This window comes from Rhea americana, unplaced genomic scaffold, assembly GCF_003343005.1.
Source record: "Rhea americana isolate MKP2758 unplaced genomic scaffold, rheAme1 scaffold_206, whole genome shotgun sequence".
Lineage (NCBI taxonomy): Eukaryota > Metazoa > Chordata > Aves > Rheiformes > Rheidae > Rhea > Rhea americana.
This window is the reverse complement of record NW_028186217.1, coordinates 82,968-107,307: the sequence shown is the minus strand read 5'-3', so window position 1 is coordinate 107,307 and position 24,340 is coordinate 82,968. Positions and strand designations below refer to the sequence as shown.

The window sequence follows — 24,340 nt, the reverse complement described above, 5'->3', positions numbered from 1 at the left end:
GTCTGTCAAGAAAAGCCAGCAGGGAATACATTTCCTGACAGCAGCTTTTGGAGTCCTGAAATTCAGGTACACATTGGTTCACTGAAGTCATTTTTTAACCTGTGAACTTCGCAACTTCATTTTACAGTGGGACTGGGCCACAAGACCAACAATTTTCAATTTTATGTTTTTGAGAGAAACAGATCAATCAATCTGCTAGCCACACGGCCAACTATTGCCATATAAACCCTCAGTTTGTTATATACACGGCAGCAAACATTTGCGCACAATACAAAATTTACAAGTAACTTTATGATGATTTACATCATAATCCTTGTGAACTACACACGTTACAAGCTCAACTATACCTTCCCCACGCTTCCTTGACATGTCCATGTCTTTCTTTCTCTCCCTGAAATGTAAATAGTACTGCCAGCCACCCAATAAAGGTAGCTTTTTAAAGATAGCTTTTGAAAGGTGACTTTATCCATTTTACTTCTTGGCCACTCTACCTGCACTATGGCCAGTGTCCACTTTTTGTAGAAGCTAGTTTTAATATTCCAAACATAAATGCAATTTAAGTCGTGAATATTTTTTAAATTCATATGGAAAAATGGCTCTTCAATTACCCAAATACAGCCCCCTAGAATCTCCCTGGCTAAATTAAACCTCGGAAGACTGCCGTATATGGCTTTCATAGTTCAGGCAGCATCTCCATACAGGCACTAGAAATGCTCAGAACAGACAGATACAGGCAGATACAAATCCCGTATGTTTATTTTATGACTTACAGGTATTCACCTGACACTCTCATATCACATCTCTCACAAAAAAAAAAAAAAAAAAAAAATCTTGTTCCATTCTCCAGCTGGTGCCAATATACATTTCAGTTGTTTTGTATCTCATCTGCAATTCAACTTCCTCCATCCATCTCATCATTTCCATTAACTAATTATTCAGTTCTTCTAGTGAAGGTAGTGGGTTGACAAATTTTAGAACACAAGGAAACAGACCTCCATGGAATAGACTTGTCTCAGGTCAAATATAGATCAGCACTTAATTGTTCACTCTTTCTTGGGCCTTAGGAGTTAAACCTGAAGAAAGGCTCAACACTGCATCCAAATTTAAGACAGTGGTTCCCAAACTGGAGAACACCAGTCCCAGCAAAAGAACAAAGGACTACGTCTTTAAGATGACATACTACAAAGAAATCTATACAGCACAGCTGAAGAGGAAGACAAAATAAAACATTTACAAGTGGCCAGATATGGTAGACAGGGCTGCATTAAGGAAGATCTCACTGGGGATGTGGAAGGGCAGTGAAGAGTAGCTCAGATCACTGTCAGAATACCTCTATCTCCTACAGCTGCATTTGTCTTCTATCACATATTCCCTGTTACAAAGAACCAGCTTAGATCAGCAGTTCCCAGATGGTATTACCTCTTTCTGCTTCTATCTTTCTCCTTAAAAAAAAAAAGAGGCAAAGAGAAAACAAAGAAAATATTAGGAAACTTGCAGTTCAAGATAGAACCACACAATAAAATAAATTAAAAGGAACCTACAGGTTCAACCTCCTGCTAAATGCACGGTAACATCCAAGTTAGATTAAGCTACTCAAGGCCTTGTCCGGACAAACTCTGACCACCTACAAAGATACAGATTTTGCAGTTTTTCTAGCAGTGTTTGACCACTTTCATTACGTAGAATTTTTTCATTTTATCTAATCAAAATTTTCCTGGCCATAAGTTGTGTCTTTTGCTTCTCCTCCCTGTGTACTTCCAAGTAGAGTCTGACTTTTCTTCACTATAACCCTCTTTTTCAGGCCTTGTGCCATTCACACCTGGTTGAAAAGAGATGTGCTGCTCTCGACACCAAGGTACTCTATTTTCACATCAACCTCTATCATAAACACATCCAAATAAGATTTCCAACATGCGAAGTATTAAAAGACAAAACAAAACAAAACCTCTCCTTTTTATTTAAAGATCATTCTCAGATTTGACTATCGTGATTCCACTATTTCTTTAGTACAATACGATTTGCTAATAACCTCCAAATCAGAAAAAAATCAAATAAAAGCAAATTTAGTTTACTCTGAACTCTGATAACAATCGATTAAAAAAAAAAAGTAATATGCCCCTCCTTCCTTGATCTTACAATGAACCCTTACCCAGACTAGTCTTTTTGCAGCTTGTCTGTGATGAATTTGTGAAGTCCTACTAAAAGCAGTTTTCTAATAACAGGAGCACAGTACTCAGATTAGCTACAAAAAGCAGAAAAGTCCCTGAAGACAATTGCTCACAGATTCAAAAGATAAGGTTGCATCAATTTACATTTGGAAAATTATCTTTTACAAACAGATGACTATAACTGCCTCCTTAACCTGAACACTTAAATTACAGAGCTGTTGTTTATTCAGGCTCTGAAGTTTAATGAGAAAACTGCTTCCCAGTTCCCGAAAACAGACAACGCTTTGTGTTTAAATGTTAAAAACATTCTTTTCTGTAAGAAAGCAAAAGCAAAAAAATTAAGTGAAAACTCTTGACCAACTGTGTTTCAAAAAAATTCTGAAGTCTTGGGCTTTTGAAGTAATCATAAATAAAAGAAATTGTCCTTTTCTGTGCAGACTTATCGTTGCTATTACAAAGATAACAACAGCTCATTTAAACAATATAGTGATACTACAGAAAATTCAATTTACATCTGAACTCCTCCAGTTGCCATCTGTACAGTGAAGCTTTATAAACCTCTTATTCCTCTTAACAGATGCTAATCATGGATTGACAACACATAATCAAAATCTGTTCTTTAACCCTTTGGCGCTCGGCCATTATTAAATCTGTTTTTCAGCAGCAACATTGAAATACTTGAGAGTAACTTTCTAAAAAGTTGTGTTCGTAGTGTTTAAGAAAAATTTGCCTAATATCAAATACAACACAGTAAATCAGTCTAACAGCATAAAACTATTACGACAAGGTATTCTACAAGAAAACACACAACTTATGCATTTTTTTCCTTGTAATTTTTATATAATTTGTAACTTTCTTTCCCTAACACTTCTTTAGCATACTCATTTGTTTTCCTTTGTAACAAGATATAAACATACACATACAAGCAAGTATATAAATTCACACACAAAGTGGATTTTGCTGAAATTTAAAATCGTATTAGCTGACAAGTTGGCATCATCTAGCATCTCATTAACAAAGACCAACACATTATTACTTCAAGATTACATTAGAAAAGTTTTTCTAAAAATAGTATGCAAAAAGAAGAGGAAAAAAGCTAATTGCCTTCTGCCTCTATTTACATCAGGTATAATTAGTGTAATAAGCACATAAAGTAGTGTTAAAAACTTACTATTCTGAGTTTCTTAGGGAATTTTCATTGTTGTCATACAGAAATAAAGATAGAATTAAATCTGCAGATGCTACACACGTATGAAGATAAATTTTTTCATTACCTTGGGGATGGACTGTTTTGGAAGGTTTTAGTTTTTCTTCGAAGTCTGTCAAATGCACAAAAGATAAACTGCTGTTTTCCAAATTACACAGCTATAAACAGTGAGCAGTATGTTTATGCAATTCTGGAAACAAAAATCCCCTTTCCATTACCAAGTACATCTTCAAATGAATTCTCTGCGTCCTTTTGAGTAATTACAGGGTGAAAAAGGGCAAATACAGCAAGGTAGTATAATATTTCAGAGCCACTATTTCAAATGTATGGAATCTTTCTCAGATCTGCTTAAATGCTTTGTTGTTGTTCTTATTGTTTACCTTCATACTCCTAGTTATTGATTCAAATTATGCCAATGCAGACCTAAYTTACTGTTGAAGGAAACCGGGCAGTTTTCAAAACCTGCCAAATCCTTACTACTACTTTCAACAGTAGATAACATAATTTATGGATCCTTTAATATCTTCCTTGTCTTTGGCCAAGATGTTTTTCCCCTCAAAGAGGAACTTTAGCAGGAAAAAATTCCTGACAAAGGAAAAAATTGATTAAAAGGCACAAATCTTCCTGTTCTTATTCCACTGCACATCTAAAGGGAAAAAACAGTTATTGAACATTCTTCTTCTACCGAGTTTGGCCCTTTTGTGTTCACTATTTGCCCAGACTGTTCAGCAAAGCTACAGCCAGCTAGCAGCTCTCAGTCCACGCTCATCAGTCTAGGGAAAACTGCTAGTCAGAATAAGGTCTAGACGCATGTGTGGGTAATAACTCCAAAAACACAAGAGGAAGGGGTCCTAATAACACTCAAGTGTTCAAAACGGTCAGATACTCTGTTTTAAACTTGAGCAACGGCTGTATTCTTATTTCCACGTATCCGTATTTTCAATGGGTTTGTAGCTACCTTGCAAAGAAAATGGCTAGCAGATCTTTTTTAGTTCTTCCAAGAAAAAGCTAAGTGTAGATTTAGGAGTTACACCTTTTACAAATCACTAAGAAAGCAGTTTCAGCTTTTTAAACCCAAAGGCCATCAGATAAAACAAAAATGGAGTTTTTAAAACTGATTTTTTTTTCACATTAAAAAATAGAAGCTCCTTCCTTCTAGAAAGGTTCATGCCTTTATTCAGACACAGCGAGGCTGAGAAGGGAAGACATTTGTTTGACATTCTTAATTTTGAACTAGTGCCAGTTTCAGTATTTCCTAGTGAGTAACTTATTTCATTAAAAATGGTTTTCGTTTTTATGAAAAGAAGGCTTTTTCATAAAACTATCATAAAACTTTCATAAAACTAAAACTATCTCACCTTACATTAGTAAGTAGTATTCTACTGTATTACGCAAGTTTCACAATGTCTGCTCCCTGCAGTCATCTCTAAATCCTACTGGAAACAGGATACAGTCTTCCTGCTTTTGTCTGACTATTACCACAAACTACTTGCTGACTTTATCCCAGTTTCACATTTTTTGAAATTGATTCAGATTTCTGCTCCTCACTTACACAGGTTATCTTACCTCCCTCCTGTTCTGCTATCGTATCACTGCCTGCCTGCTAAGTAATGTATTCACTAAAAAGCGTTCTTTTGACCTTTGAATCATTTGTTCCCTCCTGTTTAACAGATCTGCTTTCTCCATATGAAACTAGTCATTCTTTGAAGTCAGCAGATGTTAGTGTTCTTACTATTCCTAAATAATGTTTGAAGTCACACATAGTTCCTTCAACAGTTTCTACTTTGGAACACACTCTTTAAGAAGTACTTCCAAAAACTGAGCCTTTTAAATCTAACCTTAAAGAGAATTTTAATCAGCATGAAAAACAAAAAAAAAGGAAGAAGAATTAGCCATTTTTTTATTATCAGTGGTAATTATAATTTCATTAATTGTAAATCATCTCTGGGATGTGGGAATGAAGGTCGCTACTGAAACATAAGACTCCATTGTACAATCAAATATTCTGTCTGGGATGTTAAGGAGGCTCTTGTTAACCAACATATCACCTTATCACTGAACATTGACTTCAGTTAGCTCTTAACATAATAAGCCCTGTATTTTACATTTTCAGGGTGCATCATCAGAGCATGAAGAGTTGATATGTAATCTCAGAAGCACCAAGTTATTGATTTGGAATGATTTTTCAATTTTTTTTCTGACTTACATCTCTTATTTTTGTGGTCTTCACAGACAACAAGTACATTGACAGTAAAAAGAAGTACTCAAAAGTTTTATCTGTGAACTCGCATCTCTAAAGTACATACAGACAGTCAGGCTTTTTATTTCATTTCCTTTCACTTTAGTTTTCAGCAGCAACTTTGTCTAAGCTTAAGGACTGGAAGAAGATATAAGCATTTTTTGAATTGTTTTGAAAAGTGAGCAAATTGATGTGAATGCAAAATTCTTCATTTCCTAACAGTCCAATTAGTCAAATAGTCCAATTACGCTACCTATTAATAAAATAGGATAACACACGCTTATTAAGTAGCACAATATCACACTAACTCAGAATACTCAAAATAACTTCCAAAGTTACTGAACTTTAGAATTGAAATTGTTACTGGAATGTCTCAATAAAATAAACCGATTTGAGATAACAAATTTATTAAAAGTGTATTGAAAATATGTTCCATACACTAAATTTATATTCTATCATATTTGTATTTCAAATCTACATAGGAAAAGTCCAAAAAAGTCCATTACAATGCTATGAGAGATTTAAAAAAAGAGAGAGGGAGAGAGAGGTGTGTCCTTAAAGAACTACTTAATATTAGGGTTGAAGTCACAAAAGTACTTGCAAATGCAAACATAGACAAAGAATCTAAAAAGCTTACTTAAGCATACGCTTAAGCATCTTGCTGAATCAGGATTTGAAAGCAGAATTTGGGGAACTATTGGAATGATTTATATAATCTATAAATCAAAAAGTACATAAACTATAAACAACAATTCCCTATTCCATGTATGACTCATGCTTCTCAGAATGTTATCAGAATACTTACTGCTATGGCATACTTACTGTGATGAATGTGCTCAGTTCTGTGACATTGCCGTTTTGCAAGCTGCAAACAGAAAATAATGATGAGGTGAATCATCCTTTTACCAAGTAACTGCTACAAGGACAGAGCAAGACACATCTAGCAGAACAGAAGAATTTCTCTAAAAAATATGCCCACAAAATATTTCCAGTACACCGAAAACACTGTAGTTATCTTACACAACCAGATACAAAGTCATTAAAGCAAGAAATGTTTAAGCCAGGTGTTATGCAATCACACTTTCTTCTGTTTGCAATCCGTTATATAAACACACATAACCGATTTGTTCTTCCTAAACTGTCAATGATGTAGTACGATGTATTTGCTTTAATGCAGACAATAAGTAAAAGGAATATTTCTCTTAAAATGCAAATAATTCCGATCTCACTGAAACCAATGGGAATTTTCAATTTTCTTTAACTGGAATCAGTATTTCATCTCATTAACGAGGTGCTCAGCACAAACATTTCAAATTCTGTTCATGCTATGAGAATTCAGAACCGTATCAGTGCACCTACAAAACCTATGCACATCTAACTAAAGAATTAAAAATAAAAATAATTTTTAAACATTTGTTTGGATTGCTTTCTTCCTCAATTTCTCTCCCTGCCTAAATCAAGTCTCCCTGAATACAGAGCTCATACTGTTTTCTATTTCCTATACCATGTATAATAGATGCAACATTTAGAATACAGTATTTAAAGGAGAATGTAACTTGCTGAAGTAGCAAAAATCTGCTATTATTGGGGTTTTCGAATAACTGATCTTGCTTTAAACAAAAAAATTTAAGTCAATTTTATATAGCTGAATCTTTCAGTGGCAATTCAAGTTCTTTTTTACATTGAAGCCTTTTTTCCCCCCAGTGATGATGCAGAAATATGGACTTCTTTTCCGCCTCTAAAATTTCTACAGCATCATGCTAATGGAAGCACAAAGCTTATAATAATGTCATGGGTGGAAATTTTCAGCAATCTAGATTAAAAAGAATTTCTTTTCCAAAGTTAAATAGCCAAACAGTTAATAACTTAAAATCTAGGTAAGTTAYACTAATTTAAACATATATATTCCATGCTTGGGAAGCTGAGAGTTTTTTTTTTTTTTTTAATGAGTAACTGCTAGTAAGTTTTTCCCAAAAATATGAACTACAGCAGTTTTTTCCCCGCCTTTAAACTACATCCAGTAGAAGCGCGGGCACTCTGACTCCAGCAGTGGCTTCTAGTCTGTTGGCACCACTACTGCCACACTAAGCTCCCTGCTAGCAGGAAGAACATGAGCTATCATTCTCACTTGCCAAAGGACACCAGGAACAAACTGTTCCTTTAGCAGTCACCCGACACGTCATCAACCTATACAGGAAAGGATTTCTCCCAAAGAGCAGCTGCAACATTGCAGCTTCTCTTCCCTGCTCTACTGCTGTGCTTTGATGACACCAAAAACCCAAGTGGACAAGGAAAGAAAGAGAAAGGGCAGTGGTGGAACGAGATCGGACACTAACCGTGCCTTGTGAAACAGCAGGAGGAAAACATCTGCGAGGAAAAAGGCTAAGAAAGTGCATGCTTCATCGCTCTCTCAACTGTCCTGTCCTGACTGACTAGAACCCGAACATTCCTTCAAAACATAGGAAACAAAGTTGTATTTCTTCCTTAAAATTGGAAACATGGCATTTCCTGTATTAGCTGAAGCTCAAGTACTTGCTATTGTATTACTATTGTAATTTTGCAAGCTGCTCTACATCTGACTATACCTATGCCTGTGGCAGTGCTAAAAGTCTCAATTTTGACATCAGTCCGGAAGGCAGTGTGTAACCCACCAAATTCTGAATCTCAGGACAAACGTTAGGGCGTTTAAATATCTTTGAGCATGGTGAGAAAGACCCTTGAAGTTGCAGCTCGTCATTTGTAAGGGATGATAACCAGCTACCTTACTGACAGAGTGCACTCCAAGGTAGCAGCATCCTCATCCCTGAACACTGTCCAATGAGAAGAAAAAGTTAGTTTCTATACAGAAATATTATCTAGATGCCTAAGGATCCGACCACATTGGAGAACAGCCTAAATACTCCTTCAGGGGAGCAACACTTCCAAAAGAGGAGAAAGACCACAAGATGAAATCTTGAGGAATGATCTCTTGACAGTCTGTTGCTTCAACACATCTCTACCAGCTGCTGCCTTCTCTTCTATACTATGTCTGCTCTAACTGGATGTAAGCATGGAAAAGCATTCATCTCTTAAATGTCAGTGCTACAGCAATCTTCACAAGATGAAAAGAGTCACTGCTGGAAAAACTCTCTCTGAAATTTTACCAGAAACAAAAGGTACTGGAAATAGAGGAYGTTTCCAAAAGAAATTAGAAGAAGCACTTGAGAAACTGAAATACAAAAAAGACCGTGTGACTGCAAATAAAACCAGCTAACAGTTTCATTCTTTCATTAGATAAGCTTTACCAGGGCTCAAGCACTGCAGAGTTTGCACATGTTAAGAAGTATCTTAGAGCAAACATTTTTCAAAGTAATCTACATGCATTTACAAAATCACTTGGTCCTGTCTGGAGTGTATCTCACAGCCTACTACTGCACAAATTACTGAATTGTGTAAATGATGTCACAAGAAAGCACACATGTACTTCCTAAGTTTTCTTGAACCAAAGAGTAGATACTTAATCACAAATGGTGCAATAAAAACATTTCAGTCCACCTTCAGTACTGATTAGAAGACCTATGGATTTGCAGCCTGTTAAGTTTTCTGAATTCTATGCTATATTACTCATGTCATTAGTAGTGTCCTGCTTATGCCCGTCCTTATTAATACCCTTGTACTCACTTACATGAGCCTGAGGGTAAGCATCTTCCCATAGGCAGCCGAGGCATATATCTTACTGCAGCTAATAGAGGGTCAGATTCAAGCTTGCAAAGGGGTGACAACCAGGACATGTCATCAGGAATTAGACAGCATAGCAGAGGACCTGGAAATGTCAGGCTTGTGACATGAGGATAGAAAACACTGAGAGGAAGGCACCAGAAAACATGCAACAGGGCAATACCTGCAGCAGCTGGTGGGGTATGCAAATAAGGAAATTTGGTAATCTCTCCCCTGAAATACTTACAGAATACTTACAGCAGCATTGCTCTCCATTAAAATATCATATGGTGTTAAGCAAATGACACAGCATGAACACCAATATCACACACTTTCATTGGGCTCAACAGAGAGTCTGCAGGAAAATTATAGCGGTACATACAAAATTAGAGATAGTAAAGCTAGTACTAGTGTTCAGTTAGAGATATTAGTCAAATATTCTTCCTCATAACCAGCACCAACTGCAGATTGACAAGATTTTAGTGAATATCCAAATCCAGAGAATTTTACAGACTGGAAAAGCTAGTTTGGCTAAATGTGTATGCATACACCACCTTCAAGCTTTTGATAAACCAAAAATAACTTTAGTTGCACTATTCTGTACCACAGACAATTCCCGGACAAATGTGCTGTGCATCAGGTATTCTCCAAGGTTAAAAAAAAAAAAAAACAATCTATTTTCATGTACTGCTGTAAACCTGAACAAATAAATTCAGTTTGTAAGAGCAATGTCGAAGTTGGCTATTTTATTTACAAAAAACAAATCTCCTTTCCTATTTCTTACTCAGGTTAAAGAATGTAAAGTCAATGAAACGTGTATAAAATGCATTAAACATTACTCCAGAACTTCAATACACTCTGTATATTTACAATAAACACGTTACCAAGCTAGACAACACCAATTGTCCTTTCTTCATTGATCTCAGAATTGGTAAGGTTGGAAGGGACCTCTGGATATCATCTAGTCCAACCCCCCTGGCTCAAGCAGGGTCACCCAGAGCTTTGTGCTCTAGGTCACCTAGAGACAGGATCGCAACCAGGCAGGTGAATATCTCCAGAGAAGGAGACTCCATAACCACACTGGGCAACCTCTTCCAGTGCTCTGGTTAAGTTTATAACTCTGGTTAAGCGACGAAGAGAAGCAGATTTAATCAACACTATTGTATTACTGAGATCGGTTATTTTCTTTTCAGAGACCGCAGGTTTCACTGTTCACAGTTTCATGCTATTGAAATTTTGTAGTTCGCAGCTTTATGCTGCTGCTGTAGAAAAACGCCTTAATATACTGTTAGCACTAGCCATTAGCAATAAACAATCCCAGATCTCTAAAAACACACATAGCAATTATTTTGCCTTTGAAAGAAAGCAGWAACATGTAAGCCTTGAAGACAACATCCCCAAGCATCACACAGTTATTACAGGCTCACATGTTGAAATGGACTGGAATTTGCCTCTTTTGAATGTTTCTTAAAAATAATGGCACTAGCATATAAAAGTAGCTAACCTTCCCAAGCATTCACTTTATTCCTAAAATAGTGCTCTCTTACTAAAATGAAAATAGGATATTTTTTGAAAAAGACAGCACCAGACCAAAACTGAAGTTCCAAATGATGCAACAGTGCAATTTAGACATTTAAGTGTTTTGCACTTCTATCACAAAAGCATTACGACACAAAATGCACTCATTTCTTCATTACTAGTGAACTCTACTTACTGACTTTTAAATGTACATTTCTTTCCACAATGATTTTAGTACTTCCTTGTACAATACCCTGTCATGAAAGTATTTGAAGTTAATTCCATCATCAAGTGTCAATTATTCATTTACTTCCTGTTCAGCTCCTATAGGATTTCTGAATCTATCTCCCTTCACTGCTTTGCTAATTCCCAGCCACACACCATACATTTCAACAGTGGAATTTCACTTCCTTTTAACATGTTAACAAAAATAATGCTCCTCCTCTCCCTTCACAGAAATTGCGTAAAAGATATCTCCATAACTGTAATCATTATTTTATTTTAAACATGAAACTTTACATTTATTATCACCTTTATATTTCATGTGTGAGATACTCAAACAAATTACACCTTTAATTAACCTAACTCTACTTTAAAGAACAATATGCAGTTTGCATATGAAGTAAAATCCATATTTTCCTCTATCTTTTGGGCACTTCGTAACAGGTGCTCCCAAGAGAAAAGATAGTTATTCGTAGTACAACACAGTTACTGTACCTTGAAAAAACTAAACAACAAACCTGCCTTGCTGTTCTGTAAAACTTGTTTCTCTTTTACAGAAATTATTGCAGTCAAAAAGAACAAATATAGTTGTGTATTTCTTCCTAAATGGAAGCAGCACTCAGGAGTAATAGCATACTTTGAACCTTCAGGTTAACATTGTAAGAGCTGATCATACCTGCATATTCTAAAGAAACTTATAAGGCAAATGGTGGAGAAAAGGGAGAGGACTTCAGTATCACAGTAAACATTAAATAAGAAAATACAAGGAATGCACATAGTTCCAGGAAGGGCACCACAGAGTCTGTACCCCAAAAGCTAAAACTGGGCTACCATAAACCCAATGTTCAAGCTGCTTTTTATAAACTTTAACTGTAGAAAGACATTCCACATCTCAAAATCTATGATAAAGACAGGATAAATCTATCACACCATCTAACACGTTCTCAGAAGTAGAAAACACTAGCCTAAATAGGTTATATCCACCCTATAACCACCACTGGAACTGTTTAACTAGCTATTTTTCAGCTTAATAGCAAAACTATCTAGCAGCAGCACAAAACCACACCAAGTATTTATGAGTAGCCTCGTACTACTCTCTCTACATTATTAGCAACACAGAAGCCAATCAAACCAGTTCAAAGCTAGTTTAGTGTTCAGTGCAAGCTGCATCCACGGCAATCACCAGCATCACCTTCCCAATGTTCTGTACACCTGGTCCTAGATCTTACAAAATTACTCCCTGATCAGAATTGGTAGATTTTAATAGACATTACTTTGGTTTAAAATACTCCTTTTCTCCTTCTCACCCTCATAGTTATAGTTGCAATTCTTCATAAACAATCCCTCTATCCTRACACTATCCAAATCAAGGCCTCTGTACCACTCACATGCTCAGCAGCAGTTCAGCAGTGCTGTGGTTGTACGTCCAGAGGTAATGGAGATGGAGAGGTACTACAGCAAAGCAAGCTGTAAAATTAGTCTATTTAAACACACACAGAGGTTTACTATCAGACCAACTCAACTGGCTCTTCACTCTGCAGCTTAACACACAGAAATCCTATGCAAAAGGTGAGCAGGGCGCACCCACAGCAGTTGGACTGCCCCTTACAGCAATTACTCAACATAAGACCAGACAAGACATAACAGAAAACCACACCAATTAAACAGTAGTACTGATTCAAACTTGTTCTAAGCTTTTACTAGTAAATGAGGTAACTTCCACCATTGCAAACAGGACAGATTGGGTGCCCTGCGTGAAGACAGGTATCCAGGCGCGAACAGCAGCACGTCCTTTTCAAAGCTCTGGGGTTCTATTAACTCAGTACGTTACAGTGCCTATCCCTCACCGCTACCATTCACCTTAAGAATTATTGCCAGTACTTTTGCAACTCAGTCACCAGTATACATCAAATATTAACTAAAAGCCATGCTTATTTGGTCAAATGTGACTGCTACCCCCTCCAGAGTCCATCGCTCATTCCTCGTATTTGTTTTACTCAAAATTGAATTTGTATTAGCTGACTAGTTAGTTTGCGCTATTGCTGTAAAGCTAACATGAAAATTTATTTAGAAGCAGACTCAAGGAAGAATCAAAATTTCTATATTTACTGAGGATTTTAGAAATAGATCACAGAGAAAAACCAAATAACTGACACACCATTATCAGCAGAGATACACATTGTATTTACAGCACAAACTACAGAAAACATGACTAAGCCAAGTGATTTTGAGCTTTGAAAAAGATCACTCTTTGCTGCAGCTATATACCAACACTGAAGCTTTATATTTAATCTGGTCTGAAACTACAGAACAGAAGAGGAAGCATCTACCTATACAGTAATAAAGAAATCAAATGTTTCTTTCATGTTTCAGTATTTCCAGTCTCTCTGATTAAAATAATAGATCGATTTTGCCCCTAGCATCCAAAGCACAGAATCACCTACCAGTGACTTAGGCAGACACGCTATAGTGCGTGGAAAACCAAGCTGCAGCTCAACAGCAAAGATGCCATTTGGCACGAACTTCAGGAAGTTACACAACACCAACATGTCAGTGCAATGAAAATGTTAGCATGGACGAAAGAATACCGCTTCAGATTAAACATTATTTTCCTGAAGACAACCACATGTACACATTTCAAAATGAAAAGCTCAGGATTTACCATTTTCTTCTGCAACTAGTAAAGGGAGAAGCAGCAACTAGCTAGTTACAAGTTCTTTACATATAGCTATTCCACTTATTGTAGCCCAAAAGAACAACAGTTTATTATAATTTATTTTTTAGATCTGATTATTAAAAAGTATAAAGTAGAGTATCTTTAAAGGCAAATAAAATGTCAATATAAATTCAAGATGAAGTTATTAAACATGCAAAAGCCTACATGGAAGGCTTTCTGTTGAAATTCTACATGGAAGCTGAGGAATTTGAATGCTTAAAACAGCAAGAACAGAAAATGTAGTAAGTCTCTGAAGAAGGAGACTGAAATCTGATTTTTTTTTTTCTCACATTTGCTGGTATTTGCCCATTCACAGGCAGTGTCTCATTAACTGCAATGGTGCTCTGTAGTGACACCGGGGTGGGCAAACTGCTTCCCATATTGCAGAAACGGGATGGTTAATGTGCACAGGTAAAATAATATTTTTATTTTATAATTTTATAATTAACTATGTAATTAAATGTCATCCAAGGCCTTTTTTCTGCATTATTTCTCATTGTTTTAAAAAGGAGAGAGAAAAGGACATTTCCTGTGCTTAATATTAGCATATAAATGCAGCTAATGAATGTTTGATTTAAGTGGGAAGACAGGACAGGGTGAATTCCCATCTTTGTTACTGCTATCACTTGGCAAGCATTTTCTTTATGTAAGACTGGGATAACTGGTTTCTGTTCTGGCATTGGCATCTTCTCAAATGAATGAAAACCTAGAGGCTGAAAATACTGTAAAATGCAGCAAAAAACACACAACTTTCATAAGGCAAGGTCAGATGTTTTCTTTTTATGGTTGCAATTTGCTTCTTTCTCCAATGAAAACAAAAAATCACAAAAGATTTGTTTTTAAAAAAAATGACTTGGTGCTCTTTTTAATTATATTGTAAACAAATCTTCAAAGAACCTAAGTTTTAAAGTTATATTCTTCCTGTTTTCCATTGTAATTCAGGACTTGTCTACTCCAGAAGATTACAATGACAGAAGAGCTTACAAAGTCATGGTATTTTTAAAGATTGAACAAGTGAGATAAAGAAATTCTAGTCAAACTGTTTAAAACTTGTTAACATAATTAGTACTTCTTTAAAAACCAAGTAGAAGTATCTTAGATAAAATGGGTACATTTGTTCCTCAGCAACTTATATAAACATTTCAGGAAACTCAAGCAAATTTTTCCAAGTGAGATGAGAGATGCCATTACTAATACTTATGAACTAAAGTCTTGGCATAAAAATCATTAATAGCTATTTAAGACTAATTAGATGTCAACCTGATAGCTGGAAACTCCTTTTATTGCATTAGTACAAAAGGAGGAGAAAAGAGAAGTCATGCTCAAAATGCACAAAGTTTTACTAAAATGCTCAAGTTGAAAAAGTCTATATGCATATTTTTAGAAACAATAACAGTAATAAAGGCTTTTATCTTCTGGGATGAATCAAATAACAGAGAATAAGTCATTCAAAATTGAGATTTAGAAAAAGAAATGACCCCAAAATTGCTACTGTGATGGTACATATAACAATATAAGCTTTGTGCAACTATAATAGAGTTTCAGTAACTTCCAGTTATCTTCTGCCTGCATCTGACAACTACATGGGACTCTTTCATTAGTGTACAAAAGGGCCTGGGAAAATCCAAAGGAAATACTGGACTGCCTTCAACTGATTAGTATGATGCATGAAAAACACACTATGAAAGGCAACAGAGAATAGTAAACTATGAAGGAAAAGTTAGTACGRATAAAAGGAAGCTTTGACAAGGTTCAGTTGTTAAGAGCAATTTCAAAGATATATATGTTTACAGCTCAATATGGAGAAGATCCCTGCAGGATATAATACATGGCAATTTCTGGACCACCCTTTTGTTAAGAAGAAAGTATCTCCCAAACTAAAATTATCCTTTGTGCTTTTAGAAACCTATTATTAAACAAAAGCTCAGCAGATTTCACCAACATGCACAGTACTGCTGGTAAAGACTGAACATTAGTAGGTATGAGAAATATATAAATACTAGAAGGTAAATGCTTTCTGTACCAACTTAGGCTCTTGGTTGAGATTCCTGAAAAGCTTAAATGGATAGGTTTGCCTGCTAAGTAATTCTCCCCCTCTCCCTCCTATTCTGTAAACCAGTGTACTGCTATTAGAGGAGTACAGGACTGGAAAGGACTTCCTGCATCAAACCTACTTCCTTCCTATTCTACATTATACAATCCTTTTCATAAATTGATCAAATTCCATTTTACAATTTGGGCTCCATCGCCCATTTTTACTTCCTTTAGGTTTTCAGCTTGAAATCATTCTTGATTAGTGTTACTCCATCTGTTCATATCCTACAATTTTAATTTTGYTTAATTGTTCTTCTTGGATTCTGTGGCATATAGAGGAAGAATGTGCAAGCTCTCAGTTTTTTTTTTCTGTTTTTTAGACTAAACAAACATAAGCCCATTCAATCTCCTTCTTTAAGTCTCTGAATTCCCCTCAGCATCTTAGTAGACATTCTCACTTTTTTTTAATTTTCAATTTTCTTGAACATGAATAATCCTTCTGGAACAAAAGAAGCAGAACTGTATACTGTATTCCAGATGACGCCTCATCAGGGCTTTCACAATGGAAAAAGGATGAGAATAACTAAAATCATTGCACAAAGTAAAAACCTGTCCATCCAGAGATAAAGCAACCGAAAGTCACCTCAGTGAATCTTTCAGGTCAAAGATTAGCCAAAAAAGATAGAGTAATCACATGGTCATCTGCTGACATGCAAAACTGCACATTGGTAATCTCTCACAAATTTTTGCTGTACCTTCTAAAGAGGATTAATGAACAAATTTGGGGGGGAAGGGGGGAGTAAAATAACAGACTGTCTTCAATATTATCAAGTTCCACTAGATCTCTTAATTTTAGTCTTAATTAAGACCAAAAAAATCTCAAAAATCTTCCTATTGTTTCTGCTCATTTGTTGTTACATGTTCCTCATTGCATTAAGTGATGGAAAAGGGAAAAACAAACAGAACTGCTATTCCTCTAAAATGCCATCTTTCCTCACTTTATTACCTGCCAGAAGAACTAAGTACTCTTCAAATAAATTAGATAAAAATCTGGTACTGGCGGGAAGTTAAGGTGTTCACCCAAAACCTAACTTTGCAAAAACAAAAAGGAGATTAGAGGTGGGAATTCCATCACAGCTGAATTCTGTTAGTCTAGCAGAGGGAAAGAGTAGGACAGATTGCCTACACAGTGAATGCTGTAATTTCTATTAACATAGGAGGACAAAAAGAAACATAGGGTTTTATTAATGGTTAGGTTATTTTTTTAAAAAATGTATTAATTGGGGAGGTGGGTTGGTCAGGTTACCAGAAAAGTTCTTTGAATTGAAAGATATATTTTAAAAAAGCTCACTGAATACTCAGCTGACAAAGTTAAAGTTATTCCTGTTTATAATATGGATTAAAACTACAGTTAAATCAAGGAAAAGGTATATCCATGTCAAACTGATGCAGAGAAGATACAAGAGCAGGTAAAGGCAGSTATAATGACGAAGAGCAAGGAAACTAAGGGGGAAATTTGAAAATATCAAAATTCTGTGAAGTTAAAAAGGGAAACCAAAATACAAAGAGGCAAATAATATGACACTGGTTAGGATAGTTTCATAGTACTAACTAAAACGTCATCTTGGAAGCAGCAGAAAATGGGAGCTGCGTATTTCTAAAATGACTTTTAACGTAAGAAGCCACATTTTCGATCGGCGTATGCGAGCACTCCTTTACGAAATCAGAAGCCACACAAACCTCTCATCAATAATGGCTTTCACCTATTTCCCTAGCAGGCAGATTATACCTCTGCTGAGTAGCAAATTAGGGAGCTGGCACATCAGCTGACAGAGCGTTGTACCCAGGAACTGCATGAACTGGCCCTAAGTGCAAGGCGGAGGCTTCTAACGCGCAGCTCCTCTTTACTTTTTTGTTTAAGTAATTTGATCTATACAGCTGGAGACTTGTCTCACTACATTCAATTCTCCAGACATCGGTATCCACTTACATAGATGTATATGAGACTGTCTGGCCACGACCAAGTAAACACCTTCTAAAGGACAGTCATTGCTCGGCGCTCTTTGAACTGTCACCCCTCCTAACAAATCTTCATGAATTTAAATATACTTCTGTTCAGCCTTCATTTACACTTCTAAAAAAAAAGAACAAATAAAAAACTTTTATACTACAGAAGTTACAAATGTTGAAAATCTCTGTAACATAAACTGTACGGAGGAGGGACYGTGTCTGTTTTTATGTCTATTTGCCTTCCAATGCCATAGGCCGAAAAAGCTTAACTAAGTGATTTGAGCCTTTATTTAGTTCAGCGCCAATACAAAGGATTTCAACTCCTGATACTTTTTCCCTTATTCAGAGAAAACTACATAAATTTTCAGTAAAAAGTATAAATTCACTTAGAAGTAGTCATCTAATACATGCTTGTGATATTACAGAGTATTTATACTGGTAGTTTGGGGAACAAACACAGAAAACACTTGACGCCTATAAACCACGGTAGTTGTGTAGCATCGTTATCTTCTCACTGAAATTATATCCATCTCGGCAATCCACCAGCCAGCGAAAACCTTAGGAACGCCGAGGGCTGATAAAAAACGCTCCCAGCCGCGCAAGTCCCGAGCGCCCGGCCCGCGCACCCGGCGCCTGCGGACCTTCCGCATCGGGACCCTGCGCCRTCGCCAAGCACGAAAGCAACGACGTCGGCAGCGACACGCCGGTCTACCCCGCCGTTAGGTATTCTGATCAGGACTCAGCGCCTGTGAAAACGGTCTTTCAGTAAAGCATGTCTAATACCACCGAAGGCTGTCGACGTCGCTGCTCCGTTACCCGCCACGCTCGCCGCCGCCCGCGCCCGCAGACACGAGAGCGCCGTCCCGACCCAGCGCGGACCGCRAGCGGCAAGCACGCCTCGGAGCGAGGCCCGCCGGCCGCTCCGCGGAGCCCCCCACGCGCTCCGCGTCCCTGCGGCTCACCGGCCAGAGCACTGCCACAGCCACCCGCTAAGCAGCGGGGACGCGCGGATCGACCCGTCTGAGGGCCGGGCCGGGCCGGCACGGACTGAGACTGAGCAGAGGAACGCTGCCAGGAGGAACACCACGCTGCTCCTCCTCCTGCGACCACGCTCACCGAGAGATAAAGGAGTAACCTAAAAGAACACAGTTTCTGTTTATTGTCGAACATGTATCATTTACTTCTTATTTTAACATCTGCTTTGAAGTAAAAAGCAAGACAAAGCCTGAGTATTATTGCTTAAGAGGGACTTCGTCTTCCTTCCCTGTGTAAACACCGACCACCACCTTGGGACTGCGTATTTGTTCGAGGATCGGGACATCTCTAGCAAACAAGCAGGGATCAGCAAGAACGACTTTCTCACGCATGTGGGCTCCCCAGCCGGCCAAAAAAAGGCACAGCCGTTCTGCGTGCCACAGCAGTAGCCACAAACCCAGACCACAGACCAAACTCCACTGCATTTTGCATGACTCTGAGAGAAACACACGCAGCATTTAAAAAGTAACTATCACACAACAGAAATAAATGGGACTTCGGGAAAAGAGAGGAAACAAGTATGAAAAAGATGGCATGGGGGGAACATAAGAAAAACGAAGGGTCATTTTACATTTGAGGAACTGGAGATTTCTTTTTGAGAGATAAATAAATTAGGTTACAAAACTGGAATAAACAAAAATGGGATCTGGGTAACAAGGCGGGGGAAACAAGCACAGGAAAAAAGTGACAACTCTTTGCGTGGTTTTAAGTACAGGTATTAAAACTGGTAACCAAGGAAAGGCTGAAGTTATTTCTAATTTTGCAAATTCTTATCACTGCTAGCAATACCTTTGTATTAGAAATGTGTTTAGCATCACAGCCACCCCGAAGCTGGGACATCATCAGACTCAGTATTTTTAGAAGTAACATTTTCTGAACTCTCCAAACACAGAAATCTCATTGTAAACAGGGTTACATGACATGTTAGAAACACCTAACCTCATTAGGAATAAAATATATCAGATACACAAGCCAATATCATAGTCATATTCTGAAAACTGTACTGAGAAGCTCCTTCTTTCCACATAAGTATCTTATTCTCTGCTCGTTAACAAAAAAAAAAAAAAAAAAAAAAAAAAAAAAAGGTAGTTTCATTGCTAAAATTCTGTATCTGGGCTCCCCTTATATGATAAAGGAACACAGCCTGTGTTTTCTCAAATGAAAGCACTTATCAGCTGCCAGGTAAGCCACCTATTTAACCAAATGAAACTGTAAATTAATTGTTTATCAAGTATAGCTAAATTTAAACCTCTTTTCCATCAGTTTTTGTCTCTCCTTATTTTCACAACCATGAAAAACAAATGCCTGTTAGCAAACCAATTAATCTAACTTGCAAAATCTCGTTTTCAAAAACTAATCAGTCAGAGGAGAAGTAAAAAGAAATATGCACACATCTAGATTTCTGAAACATTAAGAAAAATCTCATTGAATGTATATACAATCACCTGCCACTTAGAGCCCAAGATGTCCTCAGAGAGAAAAAGACACCCACATTACATAGCACTGAACAACTGAGGAGTTAATCGAGACCTAATGTAAAGGTAGTACTTGTGAGGTAAGAACACAGGTATTTTAGTTACTTTTAGCCATATTCCCTTGACGTGTGATACACGCAAAAAAAAAATTTCAGATGAAATGCACAAGAAATTACATGATCTGAGGCAGGAAGTACATGATGTATTTTCACAAAAAAAAAGCTCTAAGGCAGAAGTCATGGATAAAACCTTGAAAAATTATCAGTGTTCAATATAGTCAAAAGCTTCTTTGGCAGAGGACTATGAGAACCCAAGCACAAAAGTATTTTCAGAAAAAAATACAGATAATAGAATTAATACATGTCAGTACATATATTTTATTCTATAGGCAGAGCTCAATTACCAAGCATAGATGGTTTTTGCATACAAATATGTATCAAGACACAAACAGCATTTTAGAATTCCAAGGCACGCTCTTCCAAAATAATAGCATCTTCTTTAAGCACAAACGCGTAACTCTGTGAGAAACTGGACCTGGACTGTCCATTTCCATCCACCCACAAAACAAGTGAAATCACTCAGACTACACGTAACTGAGGGCAACACTGCTTTTACATATTGCACCGTCCTTAGATCACGATATCACATTCCCTCTTCCATATTTCATGATATATATATAATACTCTACAATTCCACCCTTGGGAACCAAGTAGTCCACCAGTTTTACACTCTTACAGAAGAAACACACATTCAGATTCGAGTAACATAACCACAGCTGGGAGCTGCCATTAACAAATATCTAGTAGCATAAGCTAAATAACAGCAAATATATAGTGTGTCAGAATACGAAGAAACTATCATAATAAAAATACATCATTTGTGATTGATATATTGTATCTTCATTATAGCTTAATGGGGTTTAGTAAAACATTAGATTTCTAATATCAAATCCTGTAACAGAAACTTACAATAATCGCTGCTACAATTCTATTTGGGCACAGCTCTCACTAACTGCAAACTGGAAGTTACAACATAATGGATCAGACCAGGTCCTGAGGGAGCTGGCAGATGTTGCTGCCAGGCCACTCTCCATCATCTTTGAAAGGTCACGGAGAACTGGAGAGGTGCCTGAGGACTGGAAGAAAGCCAATGTCACGCCAGTCTTCAAGAAGGGCAAGGAGGACGACCCAGGCAACTATAGGCCGGTCAGCCTCACCTCCATCCCTGGAAAGGTGATGGAACAGCTCCTTCTGGATGTCATCTCCAGACATGTGGAGGAAAAGGAGGTCATCAGGAGTAGCCAGCATGGATTCATCAAGGGGAAGTCTTGCTTAACCAATCTGATAGCTTTCTCTGATGGAAGGACTGGCTGGCTAGATGAGGGAAGAGCAGTGGACATTGTGTACCTTGACTTCAGCAAGGCTTTTGACACTGTCTCCCATAACATCCTCCTAGATATGCTCAGGAAGCGAGGGTTAGAAGAGTGGACAGTGAGGTGGATTGGGAACTGGCTGAAAGGCAGAGCTCAGAGGGTCGTCATCAGTGCCATGGAGTCTAGCTGGAGGCCTGCGGCTAGTGGCGCCCACCAGGGCTCAGTACTGGGTCCCATCCTGTTCAACTTCTTCATCAATGACCTGGATGAGGGGACAGAGTGCCTCCTCAGCAAGTCTGCTGATGATACCAAGCTGGGAGGAGTGGCTGACACACCAGAGGGCTGTGCTGCCATTCAGAGAGACCTGGACAGGCTGGAGARCTGGGCGGAGAGGAACTTCCTGAGGTTCAACAAGGGCAAGTGCAGGGCCCTGCATCTAGGGAAAAACAACCCTAGGCACCAGTACAAGCTGGGGGCTGACCTTCTGGAGAGCAGCTCTGCAGAGAAGGACCTGGGAGTGCCGGTGGATGACAGGTTGACCGTGAGCCAGCAATGTGCCAGCAATGTGGCCAAGAAGGGCAATGGTCTCCTGGGGTGCATTGGGAAGAGTGCTGCCAGCAGGTCGAGGGAGGTGGCCCTGCCCCTCTCCTCAGCCCTGGTGAGGCCTCATCTCGAGTACTGTGTCCAGTTCTGGGCTCCCCAGGACAAGAGAGACATGGAGCTACTRGAGAGAGTCCAGYRYAGGSCTAYGAAGATGACCAGAGGGCTGGAGCATCTGCCCTATGAGGAACGGCTGCGAGAGCTGGGCCTCTTCAGCCTGGGGAAGAGCAGACTGAGGGGGGATCTGATCAATGTGTGTAAGTATCTGAAGGAAGGGTGTCAAGGGGACGGGGACAAACTCTTTTCAGTTGTCCCATGTGACAGGACAAGAGGCAACGGGCAGAAATTGAAGCACAGGAAGTTCGGCCTGACCGTGAGGGGGAATTTCTTCCCTGAGAGAGTGACGGAGCCCTGGCACAGGTTGCCCAGAGAGGTTGTGGAGTCTCCTTCTCTGGAGATGTTCAAGGCCTGTCTGGATACAGTCCTGTCTACCATGCTCTAGGTGACTCTGCTGAAAGGGTGGGGTTGGACTAGATGATCTCCAGAGGTCCCTTCCAGCCTTACTGATTCTATGATTCTATGTAGATTTCAGTTACAACATGCATAGTGTTGGCTGTTTAAAAAAATAATACCAATACTACTACCTTCAACAGAAATAAAAATGTGTTTTGTTATTATGGACAGAATCCTACTCCTTTAATTAGGTTCTGAAGTTTACTGTCTCACCAAAAAAGGCACTGAAATTTTTAAATGAACATTAGCATAAGGAACACGGGTAATTCTAAACAGAAACTTTTGTAATTTTCAAAAATCACTGCAGGTTTTAAACCCTGGAGGAATCATATATTGAGAACTGGAGACTAATAATTAAAAAAATTACAACCATCAAAAATGAAACGATATAACACATTTTAATAAATTTAGAAAGTGCTTTCAAAGTATTGTGTTACACTATGCAAACAGTAAAAGGTTTAATGGGTCAATGTGCAAATAAATACATCAACAGTAATATAAAAAATTTGTGTCACAGAAAGATAATAGTGCAAAATAGATATCCTTACTTGTTCAGTCCTCAATTCCTGATACATTACATGAGCTACACAATACAGTTGATTTAGCAAATCGCATGCACAGGTGTCAGATATGTGACCTGAGAAAATCCACTTGGGTCTGTTCCTTACGGCCTTCCTAAACACAGAGTCCTCACAGAAAAAAATTAACTTTTCTCAAGCCAGGTAGCAAAGGAGACCCTCCAGCTGAGTCCACCACACAAAATTCTGTAAGAGAAGTTACTTCACTGCCTGCCAGCATGTGCAACAGAGGCACTGAGAAGGCAGAAAACCACACAGATGAGATAGGAGTCAATGAGTGGGTCTCACACTACAGGAGTACTGACAGATGTGCAACAACTATCTTCCCAATAAGGGGAAGATCCCCTCCTTCAAAAAAAGACAACTACTGGTTCAATTTATGCCAAGAGCATCACTTATACCATGACTGTATATTGCCTGGTTAAGAACAAGGCAGGTATAAACACTTTTTAAAATATTTCTGTTTCTATCTCAGCTGGACTTGGTAATTTTATTATGAGCCTTGCAGTCAGTCTTCTACTTCTGTCTCCAATGGATTACTGCATGTATTAGAACTGCCAAATTCTCCATTATCAAAAAAAATCAGGGAGAAGAGAGAAGAGTTGATTTTTCTATTTCTTTCTTAGAATTAGCTCATTTTTCCCCCTAAACAGAAAATTACTTCCATTTAACTTTACCTGAGTAACTTAAAAGAATACACAAATTCCTTGTCTTTAGCTGTACTATGTCAGCTAACAACATGTTTTACACTAGAAAGGTCAACCAAAAGAATCTATGTCTTCACCTTGTAACATTCAGGTTTCACTTACACCCAGCACTCAAATGTTTATCACTAACTTACTGAGAGACCATCTGTGCTGATGTTCTCTCATAACACAATATAAACTGCAAGACAGGGAAAGACACTGAGGGTTTTCCATCTCTGTCAGTTCCTTTAGGCACACTACTTTCATGAAG

General features: G+C 38.0%; 1 protein-coding gene across 12 annotated transcripts in view; it reads right to left on the bottom strand.

The window, feature by feature from the left end:
- Positions 1–24,340, bottom strand: part of BAZ2B (bromodomain adjacent to zinc finger domain 2B) — a 168,207-nt gene that overhangs the window by 116,364 nt on the left and 27,503 nt on the right. For 11 of the 12 annotated variants that reach the window (XM_085304298.1, XM_085304293.1, XM_085304303.1 and 8 more), the window contains exon 2: positions 6,437–6,479. Coding sequence is in view for 9 of the 12 variants with exons in the window: in XM_085304293.1 (XP_085160419.1) it covers positions 6,437–6,479 (43 nt within the window). In the remaining 3 variants the exon portion in view is untranslated. Of the gene's footprint in view, positions 1–3,442; positions 3,462–6,436; positions 6,480–24,340 lie in introns of those variants that run through there. The other variant, XM_085304301.1, reaches the window with a different exon arrangement.